This window comes from Euprymna scolopes, chromosome 21 (assembly GCF_053919585.1).
Source record: "Euprymna scolopes isolate OS-2025 chromosome 21, ASM5391958v1, whole genome shotgun sequence".
NCBI classification, from domain to species: domain Eukaryota; kingdom Metazoa; phylum Mollusca; class Cephalopoda; order Sepiida; family Sepiolidae; genus Euprymna; species Euprymna scolopes.
This window is the reverse complement of record NC_136502.1, coordinates 3,522,701-3,544,524: the sequence shown is the minus strand read 5'-3', so window position 1 is coordinate 3,544,524 and position 21,824 is coordinate 3,522,701. Positions and strand designations below refer to the sequence as shown.

At 34.2% G+C, this 21,824-nt stretch overlaps 1 protein-coding gene across 1 annotated transcript in view; it reads left to right on the top strand.

Moving 5' to 3' along the window:
* LOC145241970 (nonsense-mediated mRNA decay factor SMG8-like) overlaps positions 1-21,361 on the top strand; it is a 123,087-nt gene extending 101,726 nt beyond the window's left edge. Inside the window, exons 19-22 of the mRNA XM_080104838.1 lie at positions 479-600; positions 6,700-6,758; positions 7,241-7,423; positions 20,989-21,361. Of these exons, the coding sequence (XP_079960964.1) occupies positions 479-600; positions 6,700-6,758; positions 7,241-7,423; positions 20,989-21,100 (476 nt within the window). The 3' untranslated portion in view covers positions 21,101-21,361. The remainder of the gene's footprint in view (positions 1-478; positions 601-6,699; positions 6,759-7,240; positions 7,424-20,988) is intronic.
* Positions 21,362-21,824: the final 463 nt, after the last annotated feature.

The following is a 21,824-nucleotide window of genomic DNA, read 5'->3' as shown; positions in this document are numbered from 1 at the left end:
TTAAAATCAACTAAAAAAATTCTTATGTTTTTTTTTCTAAATTGTTTTCAAAATAGTGAATAAGATAGCCGCTCTTCAGTTTCTCATAAAATTAATTTAAATTTAATTTTCTTATTTAAAAATAAAATTACTTGATCAAGTATATATTTTTATTTTGTTATAACTACATAAGTTGTACAGATTATTCGTTTAGTTTTTTTAATACAGGGGGGAATTCTGAATAAGAACCAAAGTTTGTAGCTAAGTCAGACATAAACTGAAGTTTATTTGTGTCAAATATGGTTGGATTGTTAAAAGGATAATAGAATTTTCTTAACTTGCTAATATGGGGTTTATAAACTTCCAACTATTTCAAACATGACCCTTCCTCTCTTAAAATGTTCTGTTTGACTAATCATAGCCTTTTCTATCACTCAACTTCAATATCTATCCTGCATTATTTTTTTTCATTTTTTTTTTTTCTACCTTTTTTTTCTAGAACAAGGCGAGGTGGTGGTACGCGTCTACATTGGTATTGAATACGAATGCCCACGAGCTCATCGTTTTTTCTGCAGTGGACCCGATAAAATAATTAAGGTTTCAAGTAGCAGCAGTGTAAAAGTATGTCGTTGCTCTTTTTTTTTTTTTTTACTTTTCTGGTATGCACATCTTTTTCGTTTTTCGTTGTTTTATGAAATTAATAATCCGTGCAAACAGATAACAAATTAGCTTTTGTCAAACTTTAAAAAAAAACAAAAAAAAACACTCATCTAACTACAACCACTGCCAACAATTTCACCCATTCTCTATCTATGCTTAAATCTAAACACAAATTCCATGAACAAAGATTCTTTCCTTGAACTGTCTGCCTGTGAAACTCTGTTCTGCTTGCCTCCTTTTCAACTGGCTACAATATGATTGTCTTCAAGTCTAATGTAAACAAGTTCTTATTGAGCCCCCTCCCTCGCCTAAGTAATTTTTTACACTATTTCCATAACTAATTATTAATACACTGTTGTCTCAGTGACTACCGTACACTCATTAACTCTTATCCTCGAGTGGCCTTTGGGTCTTAATAAGTGGTGATTCTCATGTAAAAAAAATTGAAACTAATGTCAGAACAATTTATGTACATCATCATCATATATAATTGTGAAATGATGCACGAAAGTCTGGATCAGAATTGTGTAGAGAAACTTTATTTTATTAATAAGAACTTTTTTTTATTACATTTTCACTCCAAACAAGGCACATTGCCACTATTAGGGACATAAGTTACAGGGGTACTATGTGGGGAGTTGGGCAGCAAGATGTTGGTTCACGATACACTTGAACTTCTGCATATAAATACAGTTGGGGAAGAAGGAACCCAGAAGGGAATTCCAAAGTCTAGCAGTTCTGAGGAAGAAACTACTGGAGTAGAAGGCTCTCTTCCATTTAGGGATCTCAACTGTGAAGGGGTGGGATTTAACTGCTTGCAGTTCGTAAGAGCATTCACCGTTAAAGTACTTATAGAACAGGCAGAGGGATGCTACATTTCGTCAATGGGACAGAGGCTGAAGCTTAGTTGACAGTTCAGGACCTATCAGGTTGGCGACTCTTTTGTACCTTGTCTAGGAGCGAGAGACTAGTAGCAGATGCACCAGCCCAAATATGACAACAATACTCCATACATGGGCGAATGGTAGCCTTATAGAGGTACAGGATACTTTCAGGTGTTAGTAGCTTTCTAGCACATTAGAGAGAACCTACTTTCTGCGTAGCGGTCCTGGCAATACTCTCAATGTAATTGTTCCAACTTGTGTTTCCTGTGAACATTAGACCGATGAGTTTAAAAGATATACTTTCAAATAAAGAGTCATTGGCCATTGCTATAGGTGGTAGAGAAGGTTTCTTGTAATTATTGAAGGAAACGAGTTTAGTCTTAGCAGCATTGAATGTGACCATCCATTTTTGTCCCTATTCCACTACAGATCGGAGGTCATCCTCTAGTGTTTCTGCCTTTTCTTTAGATATGTGTTCATTTGTTTTCCTGTCATGTCTGTTATAGAGTGTGGTGTCATCAGCATATATACCCATCTCGCAGACAATTTTGTCCAGGAGGTCATTTATGAATATTAGGAATAATAGAGGTCCAAGGATAGACCCTTGAGGCATCCCGCATTTATATTATATTGTTTAGATGTACAACCGTCGAGGGCAACCTGGATTTTTCTCTTATCTAAGAAGGATTTAATTATGTTAAGTATTCTTCCAGTGATACCGTATGATCTGATTTTCCTGAAAAGACCTTCATGCCATACCCTGTCAAAAGCCTTAGATATATCTAGAGCTACCGCTCTACCCTCCCCTGCTTTATCCAGTGAATGGTATATACGTTCAGAGATTGCAGTTAGGATGTCTGCTGGGGAATGGGCTTGCCTAAATCCGTATTGTTGGTCGGTCAGAAGTTTAGCATCTGTAAGGTGATGGACTAGGGCTTTGTTAATTATGGACTCAAATATTTTGGCGAAAAGTAGGAGGAGGCTAATGGGGGCGATAATTTACTGGGTTAGTTCTTTCACCAGAATTCTTGAAAATTGGTACCACAGAAGCAGTTTTTCAGCAGGCAGGAAAGCAAAATTCATTAAGGCATTTATTGTAAAGTTTGGAAAGAACTGGAGCTACTTCGGCTGAGCACTTTTTTAATAGCACAGCCGGGATGAGATCAGGTCCACATGCTTTTGCAGTGTCAAGATTTTTTATGATAGCATGCACCTGAGAAGGGGTGATTTTCAGATCGTCTAGTGTGGCATCTGTCCAAAGAAAATCAGGGAGGGGGTGGTTTGCAGAGTCCAATGTGGAGTTGGAGGCAAACTGACTGGCAAGCATGTTAGCCTTCTTGGTTGCTGAGCAAATAACCTCATTATATTCCGGATTAACAGTTTCCACATGCTAAACGAATGCTAATATACCATTCAAATATGGTGTCGCAATGATACCTAATTTTCCCCTTTGAGTAATTTGTTCTAAAAGTTCTCTTTCTTTGATTTACTGCACAAATATCGTTTCTATCATAACAAACAACCTACCGTAATACTGTTTATATTTCTTTTTTTTCATTGTGAATTTCTGTTTTGTTTTTGTTTTTGGGTTTTTTTATAAAAGTTCTCTTTCTTGGATTTGCTGGACAAATATCATTTCTCTGGAAACAAACAGCCTACTATAAAACTGTTTTTTTTTTGTTGTTGTTTTTTCTTTTCATTGCCAACTGTTATTTTCTGATTTTTTTTTTTTTTTTTTTTTCACAAAAATTCCCTTTCTTTGATTTACTGTACAAAAACATTTTTCCGTTTTGTTTTGGATGGAGAATTAGTTGGCAGTAACCCGGCATCGTTGAAACCGTTATAAAATTTTTTGATAAGCCACTTTATTTTTTTGCCCAATACATTTACACGGGTTTTAACATGCAGAAATATCCATTAAATAATTTTGGGGCTAAAACTTTCTTTCCTCATTCTGATGTTTGCACAATATATATATGCCGCGGTTTGATGAATAATGTTCGCTTATTTTTATATTCATACTTTCTAGCTTGGTAACATTCTTTTTGAACTTATTCATTTAATGAATTGAAATAATCGTGTGTCATTTAGCGACCCATTACAAACATGAGGAGGGCGTGCTATTTAGCTACTGTTGCATACTTTCACCTAACAAATTAATAACAGATACTCTAATGAAAAAAAAACAAACTTTGCTACAGGACACAATAGTGCTACAAAAACAACCATAATAATTGCTCAAAAACCGAAATGTAACTACTGGTAACCTTAACATTATCCTAATGTTCTTATTTGCTTGCATCCCCACGAGGGCAGAGTTATACTCTTTTTCTTTTTTTTTTTTTTACAAGGTGGTCGCCACTTATCAAGGCCCGGAAGCCACTCATGGATAAGGGTTATTGTAAATACAGTATGTTAGTGTGGATATTTTAGAGTGTCTACTTAATGGGGCGGTTCATCAGGAATTTGTTTACGTTGGACTTGAAGACATTCAAGTTGTAGTCAGGAGGGAAGCACGCAGACGGAACAGAGTTCCACAGGTATGCAGTTCTAAGAAAGAAGCTTTGTTCATGGAATTTACGTTTTGATTTAGGCAGAGATAAAGAGTGGGGAAAGTTTTTGACAGTGGATTCAGCTAGACAGGTGTTTTTTGTAAAAGATTGGCGAGGGGGGACCAGAGATTGGAGCTCAGACGAGCACCTGCCATGGAAATAATGATAAAACAAAGATAGGCTTGTAGCGTCTCTTCTGTGGGAGAGAGGTTGCAGGGAATAGAAAAGGGCATCCCCCACTAAGCCACGAAGTCTATTTTGTACTTTGTCAAGGCAGGATAGGTTGATTTTTAATATAAGGAAAATCCGCTTCCCCGAAAAAGGGCCACTCTGGATAGGAACAAAGACAAAAATTGTCTTAGTCACGGACGATTTCTCTTCCACTGACCAAGGACAGAAAAGGTGAAGTGTAGCATCGGAACAGATACTACACTTTAGTATAAAAAATATAACCTCTTCTAACACTTGATAATCACACACACACATAAGAAGAAATCAACTTCTACACACAATGCAATTCTGCTAAAAAACATTTACAGCCTCTTCGAAGTATTGATGATCGCTCACTATTATTAAAATTACATAGTGGAACCCTTAAAATTTTGCTACGGTGAGATCTAACAAAAGCTTTCAGAATTACTGACATTATACACGCATCGCTAACTTTTTCCTCCCGCACACGTAAATGACATGCAATGGAATCAAATCCGTGTTGCTTTTTCCTTGCGTGGGCAGAACATTCTAAACATGTAAACACAACATTGGTTTATCAATGTGCACTGGTTGTCCAACCTCCAAAGGGTGTTTATTCCAAAAACCGTTCTTAACATGGGGAGGTTAGGAGTGTTGATTCCAAAAGGCTTTTTCTGTTAAGAGCAGCTTTCGGATTAAACACCCTTTGCAGGTTGGACAACCAATGCACTTTGACCCATTGGTTTGATACAAGTTACAACACAATAATGTTATGCACGTTTCAATGTACATTATATCAGCTATTAAAACAGTTATTTGTTTTCTTAACAATTTAAATTTCTGTGGAGTGTTTTATTATTTAAAAAGTTAATTTTAGAAAATAATGCTTGCCTGCAATGTCTCTTCCCTGTAATCTCTCTCCCACAGAAGAGATGTTGCGAGCCTGTCTTTGTTTTATCGTTGTTTCCATGGCAAGTGCTCGTGTGAACTCCAATCTCTGGTCCCTTCTCGCCAATCTTTCACAAAAAACACCCGTCTGGTTGAAACCACTGTCAATAATTTTTCCTACTTTTTATCTGTGCCTAAATCAGAACGTAGATTCCATAAACAAAGCTTTTTTCTTAGAAGTGCACGCCTGTAGAACTCTCTTCCGTTTGCCTGTTTCCCACCTGACTACAACTTGGATGTCTTCAAGTCAAACGTAAACAAATTCCTGATGAACTGCCCCCCCCTCCTTAAGTAAGACACTTTTTCAAATCTCCAATACTAACGATTACTACGATACTATCTCATTGATTACTATACACCCAATAACCCTTATCCCCGAGTGGCTTTCGGGCCTTGATAAGTGGTAACTACCATGTAAAAAAAAAAAAAAAAAGAAGTACACTGAGAAGAAAAACACTGGGCAACTTGAAATATACTTCGGCAGAAGGCAGTTATCTACATCCGTTTTCGCTAAATCTAAATAGTTAATAAATGATTTCTATATAATCATTCAGTACCTGCAAATTATTGCCCCAAACTAACACTAATTGCCAGTAACCAACAGTGCTGACAATCACTACCACTGGCTTTCACTAGCTGCCACTGGAAACGAATGCCCAACAGTTAATGCCAGATTATTTCATTTGAGCCACGGCCACCAATAACGATTCTGTTCTTGATCTGTCATGCTTCCACTGAGTAACGCCGGTTAATGAGTCCTGCTAGTATAAAAATGAAACTACTTGATCAATGTACATGAATTTTAGAATACGATGGGAATGTGGAGTTCTTTACTTACCATAGCTCCCAGGTCCACTTTGGCTTGGACTCATAATACCTGTTATGGCATCTGGTGCTAGGAGATTAGGCTGTCTAAAGATACTGGCTTCCTGACTAAAAAAACACACCAAACGTTGATGTTATTGTTTGTTTTTTTGGTGTTTTTTTTTTCCATTTCACATTGCAAAACTCCATCTTATTCTGAAAAGTCAAAAACAATCTTTTTCTACAAAACAAGCAAACCAAACGCGATGAATAAATATTTGAAGATATATAAAGAACTTGAAGTGTAAACACTTTTCTCAAAATTAAATAATCCGAAAAGGGTTGATATGCCGTAAAATAAAACAATCAACCATTTCTCAGAAGTTGAAAAGCTTTTTAATGGTCAAACATTTCATTTTATTTATGGAAATCGCTCCAGACAAGGCATGAAGCCACTTTATGTTAGGAGCTAAAAAATACTACTTCATGGTCAAAAACTTGCCAACAATAAGTGTTAGATGGAATAGATTCTGATCCAGAAAACAGCAATTCTTCCTTCTTTGTCAGAAAGATCATTCAAGGAATGTGAGGTCTAAAGGATGTAATAAGAGAAGCAAGAGTTGCAAGGCTACTAAAAGTGATGTTGATGTATTGAATTGATATTTTTTCTTTCATTTCAGGACACTGCTCACAAGCTACTTACCTGTGACATGCCCCTCTATTCAGCCTGTCCCTGTCGGTAGGTCCTTTAAAATAATTTATCATACTTTTCTTGTTCACTTGCATCTACTTTTATTAGTATTGCATGTTTTTTGTTTGTTTTTTTTTTGTTTTTTTTTTTTGCTGCATACGTTTCTTTTTGTTTTTGTTTTTTTTTTTGCGTACGTTTTTTTCATTGCGTACGTTTTTTTTTTTTGTTTTTTTGCATACATTTTGTTGCAATGTTAATTTCCAACATCAATGTATATAGCTTTTTTATAATAGGACTGTCTATTAATTCATTATCAGTGGTCAAGTAGAATATTCAGAAGTAATCTCCCCTGAACTACACTAGCTAATGAAGAATGCACTCTCTATTTCTGGAAACAAAAAATATTTAACATTTATTTTAAGATAAAAGAATCACTGAATATATGACAAGTTCAACTCCTCTAAAAAAATATTAAAAAAAATATATATAAAACTAAATCCAATTTTTTCCTTCTTTTAAAATTTTAACAGGAACCCAAAAGGTCATGTCGCTCAGTTGATGCGTGTCTATGTGGCATCCCCTGAAGGTCCAATATGCATCACTTTAAAACCAATGGTTCAGCCTGGGCCACAACCACACTGTCCCCTCTTCCATCCCACCATGGACGATTACATTCGACTGCCCCCTGGAGGCATCTGGGTTCTGCGTCTACCGTATCCTTTAATAATTATCATTTATCTTTTATATCTTGTTTTCAGGTTTGTGCTTCACAATGGCCATAAGCAAAAAAAAAAATAATGTCTGCCTGGTTCTTGATATGTTCTGCAAAACGATATATTTGTTTGAAATAACCGAGTGGTCTTTGCTACCGTAATCAAGTAATACAATCTAGTAAATCACATTAATGATTGTTCATGATTGTAGCTGTTAGGCTTTAGCTTTAGGTTTTCAGCATATCTTTGAATGTCTCTCTCAGGCTGCTATACCAGTCTGTATTTATGGCTTACACCAACCAATCATATTCTTGTGAGTGTGAAACTGCATGCAATCATATTCATTATATCTGTTTGTGTAATATTATTGTTTAGTCTTTTTCTGAATTTTTAGATTTCGTTAATATTGCAACAGTTACTTCCCTTGTCTGTGAATCCATCATTGTCTATTTTATCATATCAGGAATCTGACATTTTCTGACAGCCTGCAATCTTGACTCTTTTTTTTTTTACAAGGTGGTCACCACTTATCAAGGCCTGGAACCCACTCAGGGATAAGGGTTATTGCATGTACAGTATGTTAGTGTGGAGATTTAATAAAAGTGTCTACTTAATGGGGCGGTTCATCAGGAATTTGTTTACGTTGGACTTGAAGCCATCCAAGTTGTAGTCAGGTGGGAAGCAGGCAGACAGAACAGAGTTCATCAGGCGTGCAGTTCTAAGAAAGAAGCTTTGTTCATGGAATCTACGTTTTGATTTAGGCACAGATAAAGAGTGGGGAAAATGTTTGACAGTGGATTCAGCTAGACGGGTGTTTTTCGTAAAAGATTGGCGAGGGGGGACCAGAGATTGGAGCTCAGACGAGCACCTGCCATGGAAATAACAATAAAACAAAGATAGGCTCGCAACGTCTCTTCTGTGGGAGAGAGGTTGCAGGGAAGAGAAAAGGGCATCCCCCACTAAGCCACGAAGTCTATTTTGTACTCTGTCAAGGCAGGATAGGCTATTTTTAGCAGCTCCTGCCCAGATGTGGCAGCAATATTCCATCCTTGGATGTACTTGGCTTTTATATAGATAGAGAATTGCATCAGTAGTGAGATATCTTCTGGAGCGGTAGAAGGATCCCACCATCTTTCCAGCGACCTTGGCAACAGACTTGATGTACGTGTTCCATTTCAGATCAGGAGTAAAGATCAAGCTCAGAAGACGAGAGCCATCCATTTCAATTGATGCCAGATGGGGATCAGAGCATAGGAGTTTGGTTTTAGATGCATTAAATGTAACCAGCCACATCTTCCCCCATTGTACCACGCGCTCGAGATCAGAGGAGAGAGAATCAGAGAGAACTTTGTCATTTACAGCCTTTGATGTGTTACCGTAGATGGTCGTGTCATCAGCATATATGTCAACGAATGATTTAAGTATGTGTTTAGGGAGATCATTGATGCAGATCAGGAAGAGAGTTAGGCCCAGGATGGACCCTTGAGGGACTCCAGCATTAATACTGCAAGCCTCTGATTTTTGTCCATCGACCACTACTGTTATGAGCCTATCAGAGAGAAATGATTTAATGATTGAGAAAACATTTTCAGTTATACCGTAGCTGGAAATCTTGTGAAGTAGGCCTTTATGCCATGCCTTGTCAAAGGCCTTTGATATGTCAAGAGCAATTGCCCTGGAAAGGAAGCCTTTGTCAAGAGATTCACTAATCCTATGAGATATAATCGTTAGCACATCTACGGTAGATCTTGCAGAACGGAAACCATATTGCGTGTCACTAAGAAGGTTATTTCTGCTGAGGTGGTTGACTACTTCTCTATTTAATATGGATTCCAGCAACTTATGACACACAGAAGACTTATTGGTCTGTACTGAGAGGGAGATGACTTATCACCTGAATTCTTAAATACAGGGCATACTGATGAGGTTTTCCAGAGTGTTGGAAAGCACTTCTCCTTAAGGCAGTGCTTAAACAGTTTCGTAAGTATGGGAGCAAGTTCTGGTTGAAGCTTTTTTAACACTATAATTGGGATGCCGTCAGGGCCAGTTGCTTTACTGGAATCAAGGTTCTTGATTAGCTTAGCGACCTCATGCACAGATATTTTTTTATCGTTATTTCCATGGCAGGTGCTCGTATGAACTCCAATCTCTGATCCCCCCTCGCCAATCTTTCACGAAAAACACCCGTCTAGCTGAATCCACTGTGAAAAATTTCCCCCACTCTTTATCTGTGCCTAAATCAAAACGTAGATTTCATGAACAAAGCTTCTTTCTTAGAACTACACGCCTGTGGAACTCTGTTCCGTCTGCCTGCTTCCCACCAGACTACAACTTGGATGCCTTCAAGTCCAACGTTAACAAATTCCTAATGAACCGCTCCCTTAAGGAAACACTTCATCAAATCTCCACACTAACGTAATGTACTTGCAATAACCTTTATCCCTGAGTGGCTTCCGGGCCTTGATAAGTGGTGACCACTGTGTATAAAAAAAAAAAAATTGTATGTTACCTAGTGTGTTCTGTGTTATAGGAGGAAATATGGGGAGTTGATGGCCTTCGTCGCATAGGGTAGAATTAGCTGAAAAATTCTTGGCAAATAGTTTGGCCTTGTCTGATGCTGACGAGATGACCTCTGGTCCATTGATAATGGTTGGGATAGAATGCACACATCTGTTCAGGACTCTAAGCTTGGTAATCTTGAGAAATGCTTCTGTTTCAAATTCAACGGTCAAAGATACATGTTGATGGATTGCATCCAAGTTTTCTTGGGTCGTGCAACTTTCCTGCGTATGAAGAAGCACTTGTGTGCATTCAGTAGCCATGATTGCCTCACACATTGTTCCAGGCTAAAGCTGACATCAATCTGGTCAGCACTACAATGAAGAGTCGTCGTATCAAGCAAAATTAGAAATCCAGTTTATAAACAAATATTTATTTAGTTTACAAATGGTACCTAAGTTTGATAATAGGGTATCAAATTATCTATGAATAAATGTTGATGTATATAAGCCAACAGACAGGGTGTATATAATTGTTACAACGAACGTTTTACTTGAACTGGACTGAAACAATAACGTAGACATCTCGACGTGTTAGTTTGAAGGCATAACAAATGCTTGTGCATGAGGGGAGTTCAAACGACGATAATGTTCCATTGATGGAGAGTTAGACAAATGTTCTTTGGTGACGAAGAAGAGGGGTGCATATAATAACTACAGTCTATATAATAGACAAAGTTTGTAAACGTTTAAGAGTTCAACAAACATTTAACACGACAATAACAACCAGGCCGAATTCGCATATCTGCTTCTTCGAAAGATGGCGTCACACAAAGTTACATTTCATTTAATATTTATTCACACACCGTATCGACATTTCGGAGATTACAACGTTTTGACTTCACATTTTGATTGTGACTTCACTGGCTTCGATGATGCCGTCTTCCCAACTTTCAATCTGACTTCTTCGACTAACATCTATATATATATATATATATATATATAAAATTATTTCTTTGTTATTTGCATGTTCACAAAAATTCTATCAGCTGACATCTGTATCACATATCTAGGTATTATTGTTAACGCACATTTCTTTTTCTATTTTTATTTATCTAAAATTTCTTCTTGTTATTGTTGTAGAATCTAGTCAAATTCCTAAAACTAATTGTATTTGTTCTTGAATTGCATTTTTCTCTTTAAAACAAATCTAATTCAATCTACACGATAATAATGATTTTCTTTCTCAGGTAATTCAGCAATGCTCCGGGAATGCTAATCCGGGAATGCTAATCTGGGAATGCTAATCTTGTTTAGGTGAACGACTGACTTGCAGTACTGAATTTTTGCTTGACTTGCCTCTGACGCACAAACCCCATTTAACAAAGTCTCTTGGCAGAGAGCCCCAAATGGATGCAACTCGTTTGAAGAAGCAGATGACCATAATGCATCACTTTCTGTTCAACTGTTTCGAGACAGGGAAGACTGATTATGACTGCCTCTCCTCCTATTCTCTTGGGATGTCTTCATTCTTGATTGGTTCTGACCTATTGTTAGCGGTCACTGTTCATTTGTCCCCTTCCCCTTGGGTTAGCTGCTCCAGACATCTGTTGAAGAAAACATCTAAGTCTGCCATCATTCCTGTGGCTTACTTGCAAATAAACCTGAATCTTGTTTTTCTCACAATGGCGATCTCAGCAACACAGATCCCCCACCCCATTCACTGAAGTACTTAAAAACAAAGAGAATATCTCTTGGTCTTTTTGGTCAGAGATATTTTTAGCTGTCTGCATCCACTTTGTTTGACACAACATCTACTATTGCACCGTCTGCTATTCACGCACACGAACCAAACGTGCTGCGTAGTACACGTTTACGACTGATATATTTGGTCTGTACCGATGTTACATATCGATCTGATAACCGCCCCATCATTACGTTGACGATAGATGAGTGAGGAGTTAATGGAGGACATGTGTTCGACTAATTGTATATAATAGGTTTCGCTGTTGTGTAGTGCTAATAAGCTAGTGAATAGCATGTCTGCTAACCAGAGTGGTTATGAAAATCCGAGCGGCAGTTGCTTGCAACTTGTTGAACATCTGTCGTTTGTCTATTCGACATTGCTACTGCTTGTTGTTTTTGCTCGATTAGTTTGTTGATATATTTATCTGTGCCTAAATCAAAACGTAATCCATGAACAAAGCTTCTTAGAAATGCACGCCTGTAGAACTCTCTTCCGTTTGCCTGTTTCCCACCTGACTACAACTTGGATTTCTTCAAGTCCAACATAAACAAATTCCTGATGAACCGCCCCCCCCCACCTTTAAGTAAGACACTTTATCAAATCTCCAATACTAACGATTACTACGATACTATCCCATTGATTACTGTCCATGCAATAAACCTTATCCCTGAGTGGCTTCCAGGCCTTGATAAGTGGTGACCACCATGTAACATAAATAAATAATCTGGTTAGTCGTATACACGCCACACGATACGATCATCTTTTTAAAAAAACGTTTACTCCTGCCTTATTGAAGCTTTTTATTTATAAGATGTCAAAACTTAATATTTAACAAGGCCAAAAGTTATTTGAGGATAAGGATTAACGCGGTTGTCTATAGAATGATGAAAAATACTACAAGAGGATTTGAAAACGATGAATGGAACAGACAAAATTTTGTTATTCAAGAGGATGGTGTGACAACGGTCCAAGAATTTTGCAAATGACGTGGCTGCTTGAGCCAATTTTTAATAGGCTACAGTGCGTCGTCTTTACACATGCTGATTCTCGACATTTTTTGATCTTGTGTCACATCTTCCTGCGATGGTGAGGAAATAAAGGCTGATGAGTTTACTAGCTTTATATCAAGAATGTGCGCATAAATGCCGATTTGTAAAAAAAAAAAAAAAAAAAAAAAAAATTTTATTGAAATCTCTCCTGACAAGCTTTGAAGCCACTTGATGTAAGGAGTTAAAAAATACTTCATCAAAAACTTGCCAACGATAAGTGTCAGATGAAATTGATTCTGACCCAGAAAACTGCAATTCTTCCTCCTTTGTCAGAAATCTTGTTCATGGAATGTGTGGACTAAAGGACAAAATAAGGAAAAGTTTGTGAGTTTTACGTACATTTTTGTTTTTTGAAAATGGGTATTGTCATCTTTTCATCCTAATGAGTCACTACTTATGAAGGCCAAAAGCAACTTGAAGATACAGGTTAATGAATTGGTTAGCTGGATCATGAATGAGAGAGTTGAAAACGATGGAGCTTGAGAAGTATTTGTTGAGCTTAGACTTGAAAACGGCCATTTTATATTTTACATGGAAATAGTCCTGCAACAAAACTATGCTAACAATTCATACATGCAGCTAATTCAGACGTTGGGTTGTGGATTGGCATAAGAAATGGTCTGTTTTGTTTGATTCTGTTAAGACTCAACTCTTGTCTTTCAATCGTAGGTGTGTCCCTTTTCTTTCTGAAATTCTTATGGGTGGTTTTTTTCTTGATGAAATCGACTCTGAAACTTCTTGGGGTTTTTTTTTTCTTTCTAATCAAATCTTGGACTTCATATATTAAATCGATTGCTTTTTTTGCTTCTCGTAAAATCGGTTCTCTCTGTTGCTTTAAGAAATTTCTCGCACCCGACGCCATTCTCTATCTCGACAAATCTATCAATGTATGAAGTTTTGTTGTCGTATTTGGATTTTCATTTGAAGATTCATGATTGATGGATCTTTGTCTCATTTGAACATTCATGATAAATTGCAAAAACTTATCTGTAATTTCGTAGCCCTCACCATTTCTCCTTCACTGCAACGTCTCTCTCACAGATGTGATGTTGCTGGTAGTGTTTGGACGATTAATCGGTATTAGAATCGGAAAAATTGATGTTTATTTTCCGATGCCAAAACGATTCTTTTGTCTTTTTTTTATTTGATTTTATTTAAAGAAAAATCTTCATTGCTGGTAAAAATAATAAACATTTATTGATTTTAAAATACCAGTAAAGCTAAAATCGATAGATCATCCGCCACAGGTGTATTTTGACGTTTAGGAAAATATTTGCATATTTAACGTGTGTTTTTATTATGGAAATTGGAGACAATAACAATCTTATAGTTAAATAATTAGAGATTTTTAGAGAATTGGAATCGGTAAAAATATTGGAATCGTCCCATCACTAGTTGCTAGTCTTAGTGTTTTCTATAAATATTATCATCGCACGTGTTTTTCAGAATTGCTGCTTCTTTTGTTCCAGCTCGTTACTCTAGTGGTCTTCTTCAATTCAATGTTTTGATAATTCATTCTAATACAATTACTTATTCCAGGGTTTTTTTTTCCAAGAACTGTAAGGTTGTGAAACTCTCTTCCTGCTCCCTGTTTTCTCCCTATCTTTAACGTTGGTCTTTTCAAAACTAAGGTCAATAGGAATCGCCTTTGCAATAATCATCTTTCATTTTTGGTTAGCTCCTTAGATCAAATGGTTTTGCATTTTGTCTAGAACAATTTCCATTAAAAAAATGTGAACAAAATTGAAATATTTTTAAAGTGTTCTTTTTTGTTCTTATGGACAATAATTCTACAACAAAAATGGTCGTTAATATTTTTCAAAAGAAAGAATTTTTTTAATAGCAACAACAAACACATTGGGCTTATAAATATTTTATTGTGATTTTTTTTTAACATGTTAACTGTTCAAAGTAACGCGATTTTGTGGTAACAATTCTGCAGAAGTGTTAGGTTGTAAAACAAAAAATTTGGACCATTTTTAAGAATTAATTTACAATTTTGTGTTCAGATTTTATGAAGTTCTACCATTCTGCGACCAAGAACCTCAAATTGTTCTTTCATTTTCTGGTTTATAGTTTATGGCAATCAAGGATTAAAAAAATGGTTCTGAAAAAGATTCTTGCGTGCTCGCATTGTGGCAGCAAAAAAAAGAAAAAAAATGCTTGTGAAAAATTGTTTTTAATTGAAATTATTGAAATGACAATTTATTTAAAAAAAAATTTTTTGTTTTATTTTTTTCAGACTAAGTGTCCTCATCAACATTGGTATTCATAATTAATTTTAAACGATATGCTACACAGCCTTCTTCCGCTGTATTATTCATTTACTGTTATGGTGCAAGTCCAGAATTCAACTTAATATAAAAAAAAAAAAAAAAAATATGATGTACGTATCCATCACAGAACGAAAATATCATATTCCAAAAATAACTTAAATTGATCAAGTAGTTTTTATCTTTTTTTTTTAACTAAGAAAATCAAATTTTATGAGGAAGCAAGAGTGTTGTCTTCTACCGCTATATTAAATAAAGGTAGACAACTCAATTCGAAATACCAGGATCGAAATTAGCCTTGTAATAACTGATGATTTACTATTAAAATCATTATTTTATATATATATATATATATATATATATATAAAAATTGATCAATTTGTGATTTTTGGAATATATTTTTATTTCACGACGGATATGTCCATCAAAAATATTTTTTTGTTTTCATAATTAAGTTGCACCTGTTTTTTTGTTGTTGTTTTTTTTTTTTTTTCATTTAAATCTGATTAAACTATCCATGTCCCATTGGTTGCATATTCATTATATATATTATAGAATATTATATATATTATAGAATATTATATATATTATAGAATATTATATTATATATATTATAGAATGTTATATTATATATATTATAGAATGTTATATTATATATATTATAGAATGTTATATTATATATATTATAGAATATTATATTATATATATTATAGAATATTATATTATATATATTATAGAATATTATATTATATATATTATAGAATATTATATTATATATATTATAGAATATTATATTATATATATTATAGAATATTATATTATATATATTATAGAATATTATATTATATATATTATAGAATATTATATTATATATATTATAGAATATTATATATATTATAGAATATTATATATATTATAGAATATTATATATATTATAGAATATTATATATATTATAGAATATTATATATATTATAGAATATTATATTATATATATTATAGAATATTATATATATTATAGAATATTATATATATTATAGAATATTATAGAATATTATATATCTTATAGAATATTATATTATATATCTTATAGAATATAATATTATATATATTATAGAATATTATATATCTTATAGAATATTATATTATATATCTTATAGAATATATCTTATAGAATATTATATATCTTATAGAATATTGCTGAAAATCTTCTCAATTTTCTTAATATTTTTCTCTCTTCCTTTTTTCTAATTAGGGGAAATTCCTGCAAAGAATCGCATGAACCTTAAACGTTTGTTTTAAAAAAAATTGAATGTTCAAACTATGAAAGTTGAAATTTTGAAAATTCAAGAACAATTATTTCTAAAAACAAGAGATCATTGCACAGAAATGAACAATGCACCCAAAGATTGAAATCTGTTAAGAATATAAACGGCGTTGATGAGAACGCTAGTCCATAACATCATGTGAATAATGATATCTCAAAAAAAGAAAAAACAAAAACGAATCTCGTCACGTACTAGCAGCAAAACCTAAACCCAATCAACTTTTGCTTTTCTGTAGAAGTGATTGTTACCCCTAAATATATGTTGCTTGTTTCTTGTCGGCCTGGATTGATGATTTCGTGTGAGTTATTTTCTTGGACGGTTAGCTGGAACACTCGTCATGGAAGGAGGTGGACAACAAAAGGACGTTAGAATATAACTATTGATCGATTTTGTTAAAGAGTTAATTATCATGACAAGGTTTAAATGGTTTTATCTATCTGGACTTTACATGACAACTTAAAGATTATCCATAGTATAGTCTAACACTAATCAGACAATTGGTATGATTGACCCTCCTCTTATTTAAGTAACCTGACATTATTCAGCAAATAATATTTGCACACTAAGTTGACGTTTGACGCTAATTTTAAAACTGTTAGAAAATTTCAGAGAAATTAAAACATTTTGTGATCATCCTTGTTTAAATGTGTACAACTGAATTATAAATAAACTTCGAAATATTGATTGAAGTTTGATGTTTGCATCGCATGACGTCACCTCTTTTTTGGGGGCATTTTGACAAAATGAAAAAAATGATTAACAAACAAATATATAACAAATAAGTGTTACCATAGGCAAGATAAATTGCTCTTATACCTACCTGGACACACATATGAATTGATTAAAAATAAACTAAGATGAATATACAAAATTTATAACGATTTTTTCAATTTTGACCCTTTAAAACCTATTTTAATCAGCTGAAAATCAATAAAAGAACAGTCAGTAAAAAATCCAATCATTGGAGACCCCTAGCGCCACTCTACGACTTTTAATTTCAGAAGAAATAGAGTTTGAAAGTATGGAGACGAACAGACATAGTGAGTTTTATAAATTAGATCAGTGATCGGACAATGCCAATATTTTTTCTGATTCTTTTTAAATTTCTAAATATACAATTTTTTTGTCATCGGGGGAGTTACCATAAAAATGTAATGTGTTCAATATATTTTGGCAAACTTACAAATGCACCTGTGCAGTGATTTATAGAGTTTAGTTTAATTTGTAGTCTAAAACCAATTACTATTTATTATTAATATGAAAAATTAGGTTTATAAACAAAAAAGTAATGAAAAGAATCGGTTTTGGCATCAGAAAATAAACACGGATTTTTTGATTCCCGATTCCAATTAATCGTCCCAACACTAATATATATTGTGTGTGTGTGAGAGGGAAGCAACTTGTGATCTTTTAGCACAATATACCATCTGTACACATTTAATGCCCATAAGTCAGATTGTGAAGGTTGGTATTTTCACAGTTTATTTTTTGGTCGTTAATCGATTTGCAAAACTTGTAAAGAATATTTTGTAAATAGTTATGCAAAATCTTTTCAACTTGACTAAATCGATATAAGACTTTATTTTTTCAGTTGTCGTCAAACTTTTTCACCGTTTCTTCATTACTCATTCTTTGCATACATTCAAGCAAGATTCTCCGTGTTGTATATTTATGTCTGCCTTAGTGACTTGTAAAATGTCAATAATTTTCATTGAATATTTTCTGCTAAACTTGCATTGTAATATATATGTTCATACATACCATAAACACATATGTGAATTAAATAGCAAAATGTCACTTTACTTTGATGTAAAAATAATAAAATTTCAGTAGCTGTCCAGAATTCCCCTTATTAAAAAAAAAAAAGAGAAAAATTTTTCATACCTGTGATGGAACAAAAAATATTACAAAAATCACATAAATTGTTCTAATAGTTTCATTTTTACAAAGAAAATCATTCTTAAATTATTAAAGGGAAGTTGTAGGCATTACAAGGCTGATCTCACAAGTCTAAATTATGGAGTTATCTGCCCTTGTTTCTTCAAGAGGGTGACGTAAGACAATCTTTGTGCTTGCTCATAAAATGTGATTTTCTTTATAAAAATAAAACTTCTACATCAATTTACATGACTTTTGGAATATGACATTTTTGTACCGTTACTGGCATGTACAGTATATAGATGTTTTTGCTTTTCAATATAAGAGAAATTCTGGATAAGAACCAAGATTGATAAAACTAATCATATAGATGTCAAGAATTTTTTTATTTATGTGAGAAAAATGTTTTAAAAGCTATGTCGCAGTTTGTAAGACCTCATAAGCTATGTCGCAGTTTGTAAGACCTCATAAGCTATGTCGCAGTTTGTAAGACCTCATAAGCTATGTCGCAGTTTGTAAGACCTCATAAGCTATGTCGCAGTTTGTAAGACCTCATAAGCTATGTCGCAGTTTGTAAGACCTCATAAGCTATGTCGCAGTTTGTAAGACCTCATAAGCTATGTCGCAGTTTGTAAGACCTCATAAGCTATGTCGCAGTTTGTAAGACCTCATAAGCTATGTCGCAGTTTGTAAGACCTCATAAGCTATGTCGCAGTTTGTAAGACCTCATAAGCTATGTCGCAGTTTGTAAGACCTCATAAGCTATGTCGCAGTGTTTAAGACCTCATAAGCTATGTCGCAGTGTTTAAGACCTCATAAGCTATGTCACAGTTCATGAAATCTAATATAAAATTGACTGCACTAAATCTTAATCTCAATCATAAGAATGAGAAATATGCAGTCATAGTTCAGCAACAGATGCCAATAACCATTGCAATTGCACAATTAAAAATTTGCTTCCTTTCTCTTAAAATAAACATTACTGCAATTCACTGAAACTTAATTGGTTTCAACTATATCTCCAGGGAACAGGATTTGATCCGATTAACAAAGTATGGATTAACTATCACGATGGTTATGTGTTAGAAGTCCGATTGTCCAACCTCTAGTCATCTCGTAGGAAGTGACAACAAAAGAAAATTGTAAGTTCCATCTATCGTGAAATCAGATACAACTTTTGCTCCGTTAATGCTAACTCTGACTTCTTATAACTCTGTTTAATTCAATAAATGTGTCAGGAAATAAAGCAAACACGTTTCACATGTCATGTAAAAAGATGATAGAAATTTATACAGGAGAGGATATTATAGTAGCTGAACACACGTCCAAATAAATTTTTTATATCTTCTAGAATTTCATTCTAAGTTGCCGTTCACTCTTAAAAATACTAGCTAATAATACAGAATTCTTCATTGCAAAAAATTTTTTTTTTGGTCCGTCGACAAAAGGAGGGTGGACCTGTAAATTCACCCTTATCCATTTGTCTGTCCGCACTTTTCTCCAAAAATATGCCTTGGAATTTTTTTTAATTTTGCACAAACATTAAACATGATATGAGTAAAAAAAGTAACAGAACAGATTTTCTGAGAAAACTCCGGTTGCACTCCTAGGGATGCCTTTCATGCTAAAATGGACACTTTTGTGTTTATTAAAAAAATTGATGCCTTGGATTTTTATAAAACTTTCTGAAAAGTTGTACCTGATTTCTTTATAATTTTGTTTGTCTATACTTCGCGATAACTCTTGGGTGTGCTAATAAAAACACTCCATTTTTGGGACTATTTTACCATATTTGTCCAAAATTTCCTGTGTATGTCTATTTAGCAGTTTTGCATGGTGCTGGACTCAAATTTAAATTGAGGACTTTGGGGGCTAAATGGGAGGGGGGCAAATGCTGAACTGAGTCATTTCTTTTTTTGCCTCGTTCACTGTGCACTCATGGGGGACTATGCATGCTTCACTTTTTTTTTTTTTTTTTTTTTTTTTTTTTTTTTTTTTTTTTTTTTTTTTTGAATGTGTCTCCTATTTATTTTTTTCTAAACCCACACGTCAACATACCTCAATCCCGGCAACATCATGTACATATAATTAATTTAGATTTAATGCCATCAGTTTGTCTTGAAAGTCTTATGCATTTGTTTCTACGTTACGAACCAACGTTCATTTTATTTTGATAAATCAGCATAATTATTGGAATGTGCAAAATGTCTGAGAAATTTCGTATCACGACCTTCTTTTCTATCTGCAAAAAAAAAAGTTCCTTGTTCAGAATTCCCTCAATGAAGTCGTTTTTAACCAATTAATGGCGATTTGTAGGCATTAATACAAATTTTGCAAGTTTAAATTAAGTTATCTTCTGTTGGTTTTTACGCACAAAATTTGATTTTCTTGTTTAAAACTAAAACTACTTGATCAATTTACATGACTTTTGGAATATGATATTTTTGTTTTGTTATGGGTATGTACAAGTATACAGAGTTTTCCTTTAATTTTGTTTTTTTTTTATATATATATATATATGCTGTCAAAATTGGGGGGGGGGGGTTCTGATTCGCATAAAATTTGATGACAATATCAACAGATATGCACATCATACTAGATTTTTCCTTTATTTTTTTTTTCATACAAGGAATTCTGGACAAACCTCCCCCCCCCCAATTGCCACACTTTTTCAATGCAGACATATCAACGTATTTACGGTCCAAACCTGTTTTCTCCTTCATTTAAGATGAGTTGTGTGTGCATGTGCCATATTTAATGCAAAAATTGTTTTTGTTGTACCTTAACGATTGAGTCACATCTATATTGGTAATGGCCAGGTGTATTCGAAGCCGACAGACATGTCGCAGCCGACCATGTGCAGATTGATGAAAGGGATATTTGGCTACCAGCACGTGGACACTTGAGGGCATCGCTGACAAAGTTTTGATGCGAGTGTGAGCGCTTCCTTGAATCTGCAGTGCCATCATCGATCCATGTCCGCCTTTGATGGAATTGATGCGGCCACAAACACAGATCAGACACCCTGCAGTCGACCAGTAATGGCGCCGATGATGATTGGTCTTGCACCCAGCTTGGCTGGAGACGTGCGCATGTTCCAACGGGATTTGTGTGAAGTCTAGTGGAAAAAAAAAAAAATGAGACAAATAAATATTTGAAGAATCTTACATGCCTTCTTTCTTTCTTTTTTTACAGAGGAAACACTCATATATCTATCTAATAAATATATATATATATATATATATATATATATATATATGAATAAAATAAAAATACCAGCGATGGTGGACGTTATGTGTTTTTGAAAAAAGAAAAACCGAACGAAGTTATGAAATGATCAACGTTTCGTCCCTATTGCAGAGGACATCTTCAGGATATTAAAAGGAAAAATGCAAAAAAAGAAAACGATCATAGATCATACGAAAATGAAAAGGAAACAGTGTTAGAGTCCTACCCATATCAGGAAGGAAAACGTGTGTGTATGGGAAGGTTGGGTTGTTCAATGTCTATATATACACTTTAAAAAATGCGTTAAATAAATATGTATACTTTTTTTTTCTCTAAACTTATTGATTTTTTTTAATTATTTAAGAATTAAGGAAAAACGGTTAACCAGGATCTGTTTTTATG